Source organism: Carettochelys insculpta, chromosome 1, assembly GCF_033958435.1.
Source record: "Carettochelys insculpta isolate YL-2023 chromosome 1, ASM3395843v1, whole genome shotgun sequence".
NCBI classification, from domain to species: Eukaryota; Metazoa; Chordata; order Testudines; family Carettochelyidae; genus Carettochelys; species Carettochelys insculpta.
Genome location: NC_134137.1, coordinates 153,576,495 through 153,590,109, shown reverse-complemented (window position 1 = coordinate 153,590,109; position 13,615 = coordinate 153,576,495). Strand labels below are relative to the sequence as shown.

General features: G+C 44.7%; 1 protein-coding gene across 5 annotated transcripts in view; it reads left to right on the top strand.

Moving 5' to 3' along the window:
* RPS6KA3 (ribosomal protein S6 kinase A3) overlaps window positions 1-13,615 on the top strand; it is a 127,174-nt gene that overhangs the window by 16,587 nt on the left and 96,972 nt on the right. The window contains exon 3 of one of the 5 annotated variants that reach the window (XM_074994085.1): window positions 11,597-11,952. The exons of 3 other annotated variants lie outside the window; for them this stretch is intronic. In XM_074994085.1, coding sequence (XP_074850186.1) covers window positions 11,914-11,952 — 39 coding nt within the window. In that variant the 5' untranslated portion in view covers window positions 11,597-11,913. Of the gene's footprint in view, window positions 1-11,596; window positions 11,953-13,419; window positions 13,520-13,615 lie in introns of those variants that run through there. One more of the 5 variants, XM_074994093.1, reaches the window with a different exon arrangement.

Here is a 13,615-nt window from a genome sequence, read left to right as displayed (position 1 = left end):
CATATTATGGCAGTCTTGGTCAATGACCAAGAATATGTTGTTCAATTTAAAAGTGCTTTCGTTGCAGATTTGACAAAAAACAAAGAAGGTAACTGAGATTTCTAAATATAGCTATAGCACTCAACCTAATGTTTAAAAATCTGAACTGCTTTCTAAAATCTGAGAGTGATGAGGGCAACACTCTGGTGCAGAAACAACCAAAAAAGAAAATCAACTTTGTGTTGGAGTCATCTGACTCAGATGATGAAATCAACATGTTAGAGCGCACTGCTTTGGATCATTATGAAGCAGAACCCATTGTGCTCATGGAAGCATGTAAATACCTTCTGAGAGTGGCTGGTGACTTGCAAACCTGTTCTTACTTTCAGGTGATACAGTAAATAAGCTGACAGCATTTTTTTCTGGTAAACATAAACTTATTTGTTGTACTGCTTGGCTGAACAAGATGTAGGAGAGAATGATCTTGTACATACTAAATGTTTGTTTTTATATGTTGAGTACACTTATGTAAAAAAAAATTCGTGGTACAGATTACACTACAGTACTTGTATGTGGTGAATTGAAAAGCACTTTGTTTTTTACAGTGCAGATATTAGTAAAATGTAAAGTGAGTACTGTACATTTTATATTCAGTTTTTAATTGAAATATTACAAAGTAGAAAGCACTCCAAATTGTTTAAATAGTACTTTATTATTGTTTAACTGTACGATTAATAGCAATTAATCATGTGGCTGCTCTAATTTCAAGTTTTGAGGTTATGTCTGAGAAATGGGACATTTAATACCTGTTAATGTTTTAGGCATCTGCAATACTCAAAGATATAATATACCTTTTTGTGTTCCAATCCTATTTTGCCCATTACCACAGATCAGTGGTTCTCAACTGGTATGCATTCCCTTTAGGGATATTGAGAGGTCTTCCAGCAGGTACATCAACTCCTCCAGATATTTGCCTAGTTTTACAATAGGCTATATAAAAAAGCATTGTCGGTCCAAACTAAGATTTCATATGGACAAAATGAGAAACTAAGTAATAACATGCTTCTGATGCTGTATTTTTGTCTGATAATGTAAACAAGTAGCTTTTTAAGTAAGGTGAAATGTGAGGTATCAAGACAAATCAGACTCCTGAAAGGGATATAGTAAACTGGGATGACTGAGAGCCAATAGGTAATGTAGCCAACCCAAACTCATAATACTAAGACCTTTATACCACACCTCACCCATAATATCTATTTATATATATATTTTTTACCATATGCTAGTAGAGAATTTGGCTATTTAATTGAAACATGAAATAATATAAAATTGGTTGAAGTAAAAAGTTCAAGGTATAAATATCAAACTAAGATATTAATTTTGCCCCAATATGTTTGTATATTCCTTTACAAAGTGTTACAAAAATATATCTATTCAGTGAATACAGCAGTTCGTATGCTAAGAACCTAGTACTATTTTGATGGCAAATTCTTTACAGTTTTTCCAAAGGGTTGTATAGGAGATAGTTGGGCCTATATATAGGGCAACTATATTTCCCTGTCCCAAATATGGCACAATTCATCCCTTTTTAAAAAAAAAAAAAAATCCAGGACACCTTTTTGGCATCCCAAATATGGGATCGTTCCACCCAATACAGGACAGATGGTCACCGTATATAATTTCTAAATTAGGAAGACAAACATAGTCTAAAGCAGGAGCGATCAAACTTTATGGCGGATCCCACTTTTTATCTCTGCAATTAGCAAGATCTCCCCCAACCTGTCTAATGTAATCCAAAAGGATGGAAATGTTGGCTACGTTCATATGAAAAAAAAAAACTTTCTGCACATGAAAGAAAATAGAATGTAAAAACTTCATTAGTCGGTGTATAAAAGTGAAAACACAAATAAGAATAGTAATACTTCAACATTTTTAATTAGATGGATGAGCCTGAGACCCAGAAGACCATCATGCTGCATGCTGTACAAAATTTCTCACACACCCCAAAGGAGCCTGCCCCCCATTTTGCTCACCCCAGTCCAAGGCAATACCTTTAGGGTAAACAGGATAAATTGTGGGATCCCCCTACTCCCCCCACACACACATATTAAGGTTTATTTATCTTATTCTTAAAAAATGTGTGGTGGTATACTGTGACTTTGATTTCTGTTCCTACTCATTAGGAGAAATAGAAACAGATAGTTCAAGTTCTTCTCCTTTTATAGGTGCTCCACTGTAGGATGTATATGAATTTATGCACTCCTAATTGTAAACTTGAGTCATCAATGTCTGCAGATCCTTAATAGCTTTCTTCATACCTTTATGCTCTGTCAAGACTCCAGTTCCTTCTCAGATACCCTCTACTTGAGTGGTATCTACTGTTGGCTTCTTTCAGAACCACCCTTAAGACTCCTGGTACCTTACCAAGCCTGAGCGCCTGCACCCCGCCATCCGCACTGTACAGCAGGGCAGCAAGTCTGTGGATGGCGGGTTGTTGAGAGGAGTTTGGGCAGGAACAGAGCAGGGAGGCAGGTTGGGGAAGAGTAAGCGGGGTGGCAAGGTGGATTGATTTAAATCAAGGCGGTTTAAATTAAGTTAATCTAAAACGGATTCCTTAGCGTGCATGGAGCTCACTGGCACTTGTGTTTTTTGAGTGAACATTTATAGATTGGAGCTCCTTTGGAAAAGCTGAATTATGCTGAAGTAAAATTGACTCATGGCCACCAACCATAATGGTGATACCATGGGTGTTCCAAAATAAGGGCATGTATTATGTAATATAAAAATAAGAAAATGAGTCAGTAGCAACTGGTAACTGGCAACTCTAGATTTCTCTTACTGCAGCTTTCTGTGTTGTGTACTTGAATAATAGATTCTAAACCTAGTTAACTACTTAAACAAGAACAGCGAGACTAACACCTTATAGACTAACAGATATTTTGGAGTATAGGCTTTCTTGGACAAAGATCTGCTTCATCAGATGCAATGTAGTGGAGATTCCAGAGGTCTAATTATACAGGGTAGTGAAAAGGAGGGAGTCTCAGTCATGAGGAAGGCCAGACCTGAGGAGCTTAATTCAGTCAGGGAGAGTGTGGCCCACTTCCAGCAGCTGATGTGGAGGTGTGAACACCAAGGCCACTTCTACACTAGCCCCCTCCTTTTGGAAGGGGCATGGTAATGAGCAGTTTGGGAGGATGCTAATGGTTTTAGGAAGAAGGGGCTTTTGAAGTTTGGGGGCTGGAGGGGCTTTTTGAAAGGCCCCTGTCTATATGAGTGACATGCGATTCAAAAGCAGGACTTTGGAATCATGTCCAGCTGCCATTATGCTAATGAGGTGCTGCATATTTATGCAGATCCTCTAGCATCTTTGCAACTCGCTCATTACCATGTCCCTTCCGAAAGAGAGGTTCTAGTGTAGACAGAGCCCAGGAGAAGAGGAACTAAGAACAAGACTTGATGTGGGTGAGGATACAGGTGTGCAGGGTTTTGAAGGCAAAGATGTGAAATTGAAAGTTGGTACAGTGGGCATGATGGACTTAGTGAAGGGATTTGGAAATGAATTTGACATGGTGGTCTGAGTGGTTGTGATAGAATTTTACCAGCCGTGTCTTGGGTAAAAGCAAATTACTTGGAAGTTGAAAATTACAGGTATTGCAAGTGATCCAGGGTGGAAGATGATTACTGCATGGGTAATCATTTTAGAATCATGGACAGGAGAGGAAGGGCTGGAATTTTTATAAGCTTCAAAGGAAGAAGCACAGAGACTTGATATTTGCTGGGATATCAATTCTCCAAATCTTCTGATCACTGAGCTTTCCATAGGTAGGCATTTGTAAGTATCTTGGGATAAATGTTTTCATCTGAAGGTTTTAATTCTTTGCAGAAACTGCCCCTGTAACCACATTAGATACATTTAGCTAGCATTTCATGAGTGTGCGTACTATTTCATATATTGCTTTTATTAGTAAGGGTACAAGAGTATTTATTGAATGTGGTACTGAAAATATTTTGATAAATGTTTTAGCTATTGGATAAAAGATTGAAATCTTGCATAGAAAGGTTTGAAGTTTAAAAAAAAAAGAGTAAATTGGTTAAATGGGTAAAAACTGCATGATATTCTGTTGTAATGCTTGTTAATAAGCCAATCAATTGCATGGGGTCATTAGATTTAAATAAATGAGCACATACAGCCTCACTCTGGCCTGACCCCACTGTTGTCCTCTATATGTTGCTTGTACAAAGACCTTTTCTACAGCTAGTAGAGAGTTGACATGGTCCAGTGCCTGACTCTGCAGCCCCTATGAAAGACTTGCAAGTTACACTAGATGGGTCAGCTCTTTTGAATGGGAGTATCCACACATCCACATGCACTCTTTCGGAAGAGCTGAGCAGGAAATGGCATGGATGGGGTCATGTGACTGATAAGCCCTTCTGGGGCTCACAGCCAGATGCTCCCTTAAACGGCCTTCCCAAATTCCCATGCCCTGCATTCACTCATGATCACAGAGGTTTCATGAGTCCCTCAGAGCCTCTGCACAGACTAGACAGTGCTTGGCAACTTGTCCCTGATGGATCCCCAGCAGCAGCTCCTTCTGTTGGAGCCAGACATCCTCCACACCCTGGTTGGCCACTTACCCAGGGTGGTCACTACCACCTTCCAACTCCTCCTGTGGTTGACCTCCAATGCTGGGGGCCTGGAGCTGCTCAACCTGGGATGGTGCTGGGGGACTGGGATGATGCTCGATGGCTGCAGAATGTCAGAATGAGCAGACATGCCAGGAGCTCTGCCACTAGCTTGCTGCTGTCTTGGCTCATGAGGGCAGCTGCATGAGGCCTGCTCTTCTTGAAAAATGGGTGGCAATCGCCATCTGTAAGCTGGCCACCCCAGACAGTTACCATTCCGTGGGTCACCAGTTTGGAGTGGGCAAGGCCATTGTCGGGTCTGTCATCATCAAGGTTTATGCATGCTTGGCTCATGCACTCGTCACAGGGAGCATGCAGTTGTATCCCAGAAAAGGGGGAACCTTGGCAGAAGGGGGCAGGTGCATGGGGGTGGGGGGAAGGAACACCCTCTGAAGCCTTCATGACATTGTGCACCCTTCCTCCCATGCACGTCACGTGCACTATCAATGTGATGCTGCTGCACAGGATCATCCGCTTGGGGGAAGTGGATGCAGCTGTCACGGGATTCACAGCACTCAGCTTTCCAAACTGCTTTCGTGCCTTGGATGGGATGCGTATCCCCTCCACCCCTGAACTCAGTGCCAGAATGTACATCAACAGAAAAGGCTATTGCTCAGTAGCGCTCCAGGCACTGGTGGATAGCAAGGGCTGCTTTATGGACATTTATATGGGCTGGGCAGGATGGCTGCATGACACACATGTGGAGTGCGTCTACACTTGCATTCCTCTTTTGAAAGAGGTATGCAAATGAGGCAAATTGAAAATGCAAATCAGGTATAAATGTGTATTTAGCTCCTCATTTACATATTTTAATTTCAAAAGAACTACTTTTGAAAGAAGACAGCCAGCGTAGACGCTGCTGTTTCGAAAATAAACCCCATCTTAGGAAGAATCCTTCTCATTCAAAAGAGCAGCGTCTTCACTGGCTTTCTTCTTTCGAAAGCAGCTCTTTCAAAATTAGAGTATGCAAATGAGATGTTACATATGCAAACTTATCATTTGCATTTTCAATTTACCTCATTTGCGTACCTCTTTCAAAAGAGGAATCTGAGTGTAGACTCACCTGTGTTCTGTTGTTCTGGGCTCTGCCACTGCATTGAGGCTGAGACATTTGTTCCCTGTTGGGAGATCAGGGTCGGGGATGGGACTGTGCTCCTCTGTATGGTGGTGGATGCCACCTACCCCCACTGTCTTCATTGATGTTGCCCTGCATTGGCCACCCTGACCCCTCCCAGCAAGCATTTAACACTTGCCTCAACTGAGCCCAAAATGTGGAGCAAGCCGTCGGGCACCTGCCCGACTGATGGCAGTGTCTCCTAACACACCCTAGAGGTGGGGCTACCAAATGTCCCCCAGTGGTGGGTGCCTGTTGTGCCCTCCACAACATTGTGGAGGGTGAGGTGCTACCCCCAGAGTGGGCAGCAGAGTATGGCCCTGGCCTCAAACAGCCAGTCCCCCTCCCAAGCCCACAGGGTCTGTATTCAGGCTGCTCTTTGAGAGCTCTTTCCCTGTGAGCCTCAGTGACCCTCACCCACAATTGGAGCCCACTCAGGAGCCCCCACGCATGCAACCCTTACCATCTCCCCTCCCCACACCACACACCCACATCCACCCCCCAGTGTCCCTGCTACCCAACATTATGGGACAGCGTGTTTCCAAAATAACCATGTCTTAATAAAAAGTTCATAATTGTATAAACCTTTTGTATAAAACAACAAGGGGATAGCTATGTACAAGGTTGACCTGAGGAAGTGGGATTGGTGGAAAAGGGTGGGGGGAACTCAAGCCACACAGTAGAGTGGGGAACTGAAACTTGGAGGGGGGAGGTGACTTCACAAGTAGTGGGGAGGGGGAAAACTCAACTGGAACAGGGGAATTCAGGACCTTAACCTGAGGTGGGAAGGGGGAATATTCTGGTTGGGGTGGGGGCAACTTAAGCAAGAGGGTGAGTGCAGGAATATGGTGTTGGGTAAGGGGGCCCTTAACTAGGAGGGGATGAGGGGTGCACTTCTCCAGTGTGGGGGTGGCTAGCCTTGAGCTAGATTGGCCTTGTGCAACTTTCCCACCCCTTCCATAAGTAAAGACAGTGCTGAAATGTTTGTTTTGGTCATATTTTACTTAAAAATGAAGCCTGGACAACAAGCCCCCACCTGGCCACAGCATCATAACACCCCTGCATCCGCTCATACACCGGAACCCCCCATCCTGAGCCTCTCACATCCCCAGTCTTCTACCACAACCGTAGTGCACAATCTGCACACTGCAAATCTGTATCTTAAGCCCGTCATACTCCCTGCCGTTTGCTTCTCATACATCCCAACCTGAACTCCTGCACCTTCCCATCTACAAGCCTTTGGCTTGCTCAGCACCCCAACACTCTCCAGCATGGAGTCCCTTCCTTGAGCCAGCAGCACCTCCTTCACCTCTTCCTGCACCCAGATTTCCTTCAAGAGCGGGCCCCTTTCACCTCTTCCCACCCAAAAACCCATACCTCCTGTCTCAACCCAGTGAGAGTGAGTAAGGTCTGGGAAACAGCAAATGATGGAGAGGAGGGAAACAGAGGGCGGGGCCTCAAGAAAAGGGTGGGGTGTTGGGGCTTACCCTGACATTTAAAAAGTGATCTTGGGTGTAAGAAGTTTAGAGACCACTACGGTAAATTAATTTTCAAATTTCATGCCGCAAAAAGTGTTGTGGTTTTTTTCTTTTTTCCCTTTGGACATGTAGGGGTACCAATCCAGTCACTGGGGAGGCTGAAGAACAATGTAGAAGGCAGTGGAACGTCTTCAAACATTTTAGCGTGGTCACGGGAGTGTTTGAGGCTGTTCTGTTGTGGGAGTAGGTACTTGATCTCACGTGGTTACTGGTTGTGGGGTGTATATATAAGGTGGCACGTATCCATATGTAATAGTAGTAGTAAATAAATGTTTGCAATAACTTGTCAAAATAGCTTGCATCCATTAAATTTATTCTAATCAGGAAAATTATTTTTATAGATTTTTTTTTAATTAATGTATTATGGCTGCAATTAAGAAAAGGAAGCATGATGAAGGCTGTTAAGTATGGCTTCACTGTCGTGCGAAAAAAATGATTGATCATTCTGAGTGCCTAGTGTGCCACACAGCTCTCAGCAACGATGCCTTGAGACCTAGTTGTCTTGAGCAACACTTGATGAAGAACCGTGGCACTTTGCAAAACAAACCAAAAGTGTGTTTTGTTGCTAAACTTCAAAATTTGAAGTGCATAAAGCTGGACGCTACTGGTGCTTTTCATCAAGCATTGGCCAAAACAAAGAAATGTTTTATGAACTATCACTGCTAAAGCCAAGAAAGCGCACCTAATTGGAGAAACTTTTGTGAAGCCTTGCTTGTTGAACGCAGCTGATGTTGTGTTTGGTGTGAAAAGCAAGAAACTATCGGAAATTTTGCTTTCTGACAGTTCCATGAAATATGGCACCAATGACCTGGCGAAAGCTCTTAAACTTCAGGTTGTGGAAGCAGTGTTGGCTTCTCCGTTTTTTACAATTCACTGCGCCGATACCATTGATGTAGCACAACGCTGCTAGTTGCTTGCCTACGTTTTATTCACTAACAAAGGAATTGTGAAAACTGCATTTTTTGAAGGAATTGACAACCACATCAAAGGCTTCTGATGTTATGAAAATGATTTCTGACTTTTTGAAGAAAATAGATTTTGTTGGGAAGACTGATTGGTATATGCACAGACGGTGCTCCAGTGGTGCGTGGCTCTCCCTCTGGATTTACCAATAAAGAGACAAATCCAGTCGTAACCACAACCCAGTGTGTCATATACAGACAAGCACTGGCAGCTAAAACCTATCCAGATGACCTACGTGACTTGTTGAGTTTGGCCATCAAAGATGTCAGTTTTGTGAAGAGTGCTTTAAATACCTGATTTTTTTTTTGCTGCTCTTTGCACAGATTTCAGAGCGGGTCATAAAACACTTTAGTTTCACAGAGAGGTGAGGTGACTTTCCAAAGGTGACATGCTTTCGAGATTATTCTAACAGGCCAAGTGGAAATTTTCGTCAAGCAACAGAAGAGAAAAGTTATGTCACGCATTTACGGACCAAATGTTTCAACTTGCACTGGAATACTTCATGGGCTGCATCTACACTACAGTGCCCTTTCAAAAGGACAGCTTTCCAAACTAAATGTCGAAAGACGGCCTTTCGAAAAGGAGCATCCACATTGGCAAATGGGGAGTGAAGGTCTGACCCACCCATTCGAAAGGCCCCACTGCTTTCTCAGAAGAGAGGGTCCGCACATTCCAGGGCACCCTTTTGAAAGTACAGGCCAGGAAATGCAGCGAGCAGGGTTGCATGGTGGGCGAGTCCTTCTGGGACCATGAGCCCCTTTAAAGGCTCCCCTCCCCACCACACTTCCCGCAGAGCCTTGGCTTGCACACGCTGAGGATCAGCTAGCTGTCCCCAGGCAGGTGGAGAGTGAGTGGAGGAGGCACCTTGGGCTCCCATGGACCCCGATCAGCTCCCCTCCACGATACTGAGGCCGTGGCCAGTGCACTGACCACGGTGCTGACTGTGGTACTCCAGCGGCTCTGGGTGGCCGATAGGGTGACTACCCTCCTGGAGGCTGACTTGAGGGTATGATGCCCCCACTTGGCCCCCCGGCCATCCGCCGCTTGTGGGGCTTCCCTCCAAGCAGTGACTGGTGAGACCGTCTGGTGCTGGAGGACTGAGACAACGACCAGTGGCTACAGAATTTCAGGATGACCAAGGGAGCTTTCCTGGACTTGTGCCACTGGCTTGCCCAGCCCTCCAGCATCATGACACCCACATGAGGCCGGCACTCCTGCTCCAGAGAAGGGTGGCAATCTCCTGTGGAAACTGGCCACCCTGGACAGTCACCAATCTGTCTGGCACCAGTTCGAGGTGGGCAGGGCCACCGTCAGGTCTATCCTCAAAGAAGTAAGCCATGCCCAAGTCACACCCCCACTGCATGCAGGGGGAAGGGGCTCCCTAGCAAGGGGCACCATCGTGAACTGGGGACAGGCAGGTGGGTACACAGGGGGCATGCCCTATTTGCCCCGGGGAGGCATGTCCTGTAGGGGACGGGGACGGGTGGGCACGTTGCAGTCATGAGTGTGTTCACCCCACACACTCTTCAGGGCATCTGGGCCATCAACAAGGTGGTCCTGCGGCAGCTGATCTGCATTAGGACCTGGACGATGCCATCTGGGGCTTTGACGAGTTGGGGTTCCCGAAGTGCTTCGGGGTGCTTGCTGGCACACAAATTGCCATCTGGGCCACAGAGCACAGCGGGAAGGTCTGTGTGAATTGGAAGGGATACCACTTTGTGGTCTTGCAGGCACTCGTGGATGCCAATGGATGGTTCCAGGACGTCTACCTGGGATAGTCCGGCTCTGCCCATGACGCCATGGTGTTCTGGAATTCGGGGCTTGGCCGCTGGATGGCCGAGGGGAGCTTCATCCCCCAGCGGGAGCTCCCTGGCGGGGACACCATGATGCTGCCCTGCGTTGTGGTGGACACAGCCTACCCCCTGCAGGCCTGGCTCATGTGGCCATATCCAGGGGGGACACAGTCTACCAAAGACATTTTTAACTAGCAGTTGACATGGGCCCACAACACAGTTGAGCCGGCATTTGGCTGCTTGAAGGGGCGCTTTAGATGCCTCCTCACCAGGCTGGAGATTGGCCTCCACCATGTCCCGTTGGTGGCTGGGGCCTGCTGCACCCCACACAACTTTGTGGAGGCAAAACACAAGCTATTCGTGCAGGGGTGGGCTGCCGAGGCAGGGCACAGGTAAGAGCAGCCCCGTGCCACCAGGCCCAGCAGGACAGGATGCGGGTGCAGGAAGCCCTGTGCCAGGCCTTTCCCTGGGGTCACAGTGACCCACACACACCTGCACAGGGGACGCAGGGTTAAACAGAACAATAAACTGTTTACTGGTACTGTACAACGGTCTATGCCTCTGCCTGCTCGTGGGAACCATGTACAGTTGGGGGGGGGGAACTGCAAATGGAGGTGCTAGGGGGAGCGATATACAGTCAGGTGGAGCAACTGCAAACTATATACAGGGCTGTTGTGGCCCAAGCCATGTGGGCAGGCAGCCTGCAAGCCCTGGGAGGGCCAGGATGGGGGGCCTTGCCCCTCAATGGGGTCAATGATAGGGATGCCTGTCCCTATCCCCCCATGTTTGGGGGCCCCCGTTGGGGCTGGGGCGCGGCCTCTGTGGTCTCACTAGGGTCAGAATGGGGGAAGTGGGGTGTGCAGCCTCCTCATGGCCAGCCCTGGATGGCTGCACAAGGCCAGCTGAGGGGAGGTGGGTTTGGACCAAGGCAGCAAGGTCGAGTTCGAGGGGGGTGACTGGGACTGGAATGGGGGGAGGCAGGAGGGTGATGAGGGGATGGTGAGGGGTGCAGGAGGCTGCGTGTGGGAGGGGGTGGCGGCCTGGGCCAGGTGGACAGTCACAGCCTGGGTCAGGGCATCCAGGTTGGCCGCCAGGTGGTCCCAGGTCCACTGCTCCATGGCGAGCCACTTCCACAGCACTCCAGTGATGTCCTGCAGGGCCACGGTGTGGGCAGGGTCCCCTGCCATCTCCTCCCCACCCTGGTGGCAGCAGCAGATGGCCCTGCGCTGTCCCCTCTCAGGGTCTGGGCTGCACCGCCTTGCCCTCAATGCTAGTGTAGGCGTAGCAACGTAATACAGAGAGCTTTGCACTTGGGCCTCCTCATGTGGTTGAAGTTTCTTCTCCAGTCCTTTTGCATGCATTTTACTTGTGGAAAGGAACCTAAAAATGATTTATTGTAAGTTTTAAAATAGTCCTCATTAGCTCTTCAAACAAACTGATGCAAAATACAAATATAACGCAATAAATTAGTATGCCTGTGTTACTTAACAGTTAGTATGTTTATAACTTTTTTTTTTTTTTTTAAGGTAAATGTTCATCTTTGGAGGGGGGAGGAGAACCAGAAGTAAATAACATCTGCAACAGATTGTTGCTATCAGTATGCCTAGGCTTCCTGTGTTGATCTCCTACTCTGTTAGCTACATGACTTCTGCTGCCTTCCAGCTTTTCCTTGTCCCCTCCTCCTGCCACTATCAGGCTGCGATTTTTTAGCAGTGTCCAACTCGCCTGACAGGAAATTTTCTAATTGCCGGAACAGCTAGTAGCAGCAAGAACATTAGGGTTTGGTCTTCCTTGTTTAAACATAAGATCACTCGGAAAATTTAAACATCATGGTTTCTTAGCCATGTTCAAGTTTCTGGCTCTACGTATTTGCTCTATTCAGGTAAGTGTGGTTTCTGATTTAAAAGAATTAAATGGAAGTTTTGCATTGTGCAAACTGTTATATTCTAATGATACTTAAGGTGGATTGTGGTGTTTGTGGCTGAATTACATACATCTATGTATGAACTAGTAAACTTCTGATATCTCTAAATTCTTTATGTGTTCAGTTCATAATTGTTTTAAAATGTGGTGGAAACCTTCCAATTAAGCTTATACTTGCAGTAATATTTTTTTCAGAATTACTTTTGACCATTAACTACATATTGTAGGACTTTCTGGGTTAAATTCAAGTTTTATTTTAAACTTTGCAAATGTAAAAGCTAACTTCTGAGTGTTTGTACAAATCCAGTTTAATGTGTCATGAAATATAACCGAGTTTTAATTTATAAATCTGACATTATCTGCCCCTTAACTATTAAGAGGTTGATAACCAAGCTCTTAAGAAAAGTGACACCTTTTGTTTAGTCATATAAGAAGTCAATTTAAATAGTGTCAGTGACAGCACCTTTTAAACTTTAACATTGTACCATTTTGATATTCCTCCTTTTTTGTGTAGTGTAAACGAAATTTCGAGGTGGACAGTTCTTCTCTCCCACACAGAATTTTCTAACGATGAAGATATGTGCACTATTCATATGTAAATACAAATATTAACATAGTGTTGGTAATTTTATCTCTGAAATGCAAAATGAATTTTCATATTGCCTAACAGTTTCTCCAATGAATCCAGGCACTTCCAGTTTGAATAATTGCTCGTGTGTCTTTGGATGGTTGTATTACTTTTAAAAATTAACATGCACAATTGCATGGAATTAATAAACAGAAAATTGGCCAAATATTGGGTTCAAGTTTTCAAAGATGCTTTATACTGGCAAATTGAACATTAATTTTGACCACTGTAACTGAATCTAAGTTCAAACTAACACTTCAATGTGTGTAAAACACAACTAGCTTAGCAGTATTTGCCTTTAATTTTCAGATGACAAAAAGGCTTTCTTACCTACCTTTTATTTGCCAACATTTGGTTTGACTGCTGTGTGAGAGATTTTGCTAAATAGAATGGCTACATTACAATATTGACAAGTTACCCAAGTGACAAACTTTTTAAAAAGATTGACTTGCTATTTTTTTAGCAGCATTGCTATCTCTTTGAAGTTCTGATGGCTTTGAAATGTTCACTAGAGAAATTTGTAATATGATTCATTTGATGATACCACTCTATATATCACTGTTGCTCAGGCATGGTAAATTTTAATATAGCTCTACAGTAGTTTTTGTCAAATTAATAAAAATAGAAATTCTGTGTGTCAGCAGCAATAGACTAAATAAAATATTGTTTTGTCACTGTTAATAGCTCCTCCTTTCTCTATATTGACAATTTCTGTAGGTGGAAAGCACAGGGACTGGACATGTTCAAAACTTTTTTTCTAACCTTTCTAGGACCTGAATTTCTCTCTCTTTTTAATAGGAAAAGTTAAACTGCTTTCACTGAAAATTCTCCCAAAGAATGAGATCAACATTTTTGAATTTTGCATCGAAATCACTAGGAAATGCAAGTTACCATCCAAGTGTTTTTTTCCTATATTTACATCTACAGTGTATTTCCTGAGATAGTTTTGTGGTGTTTGGTCAAAAGAAAAACTCAGTTTTTAGAAGTGTAATGT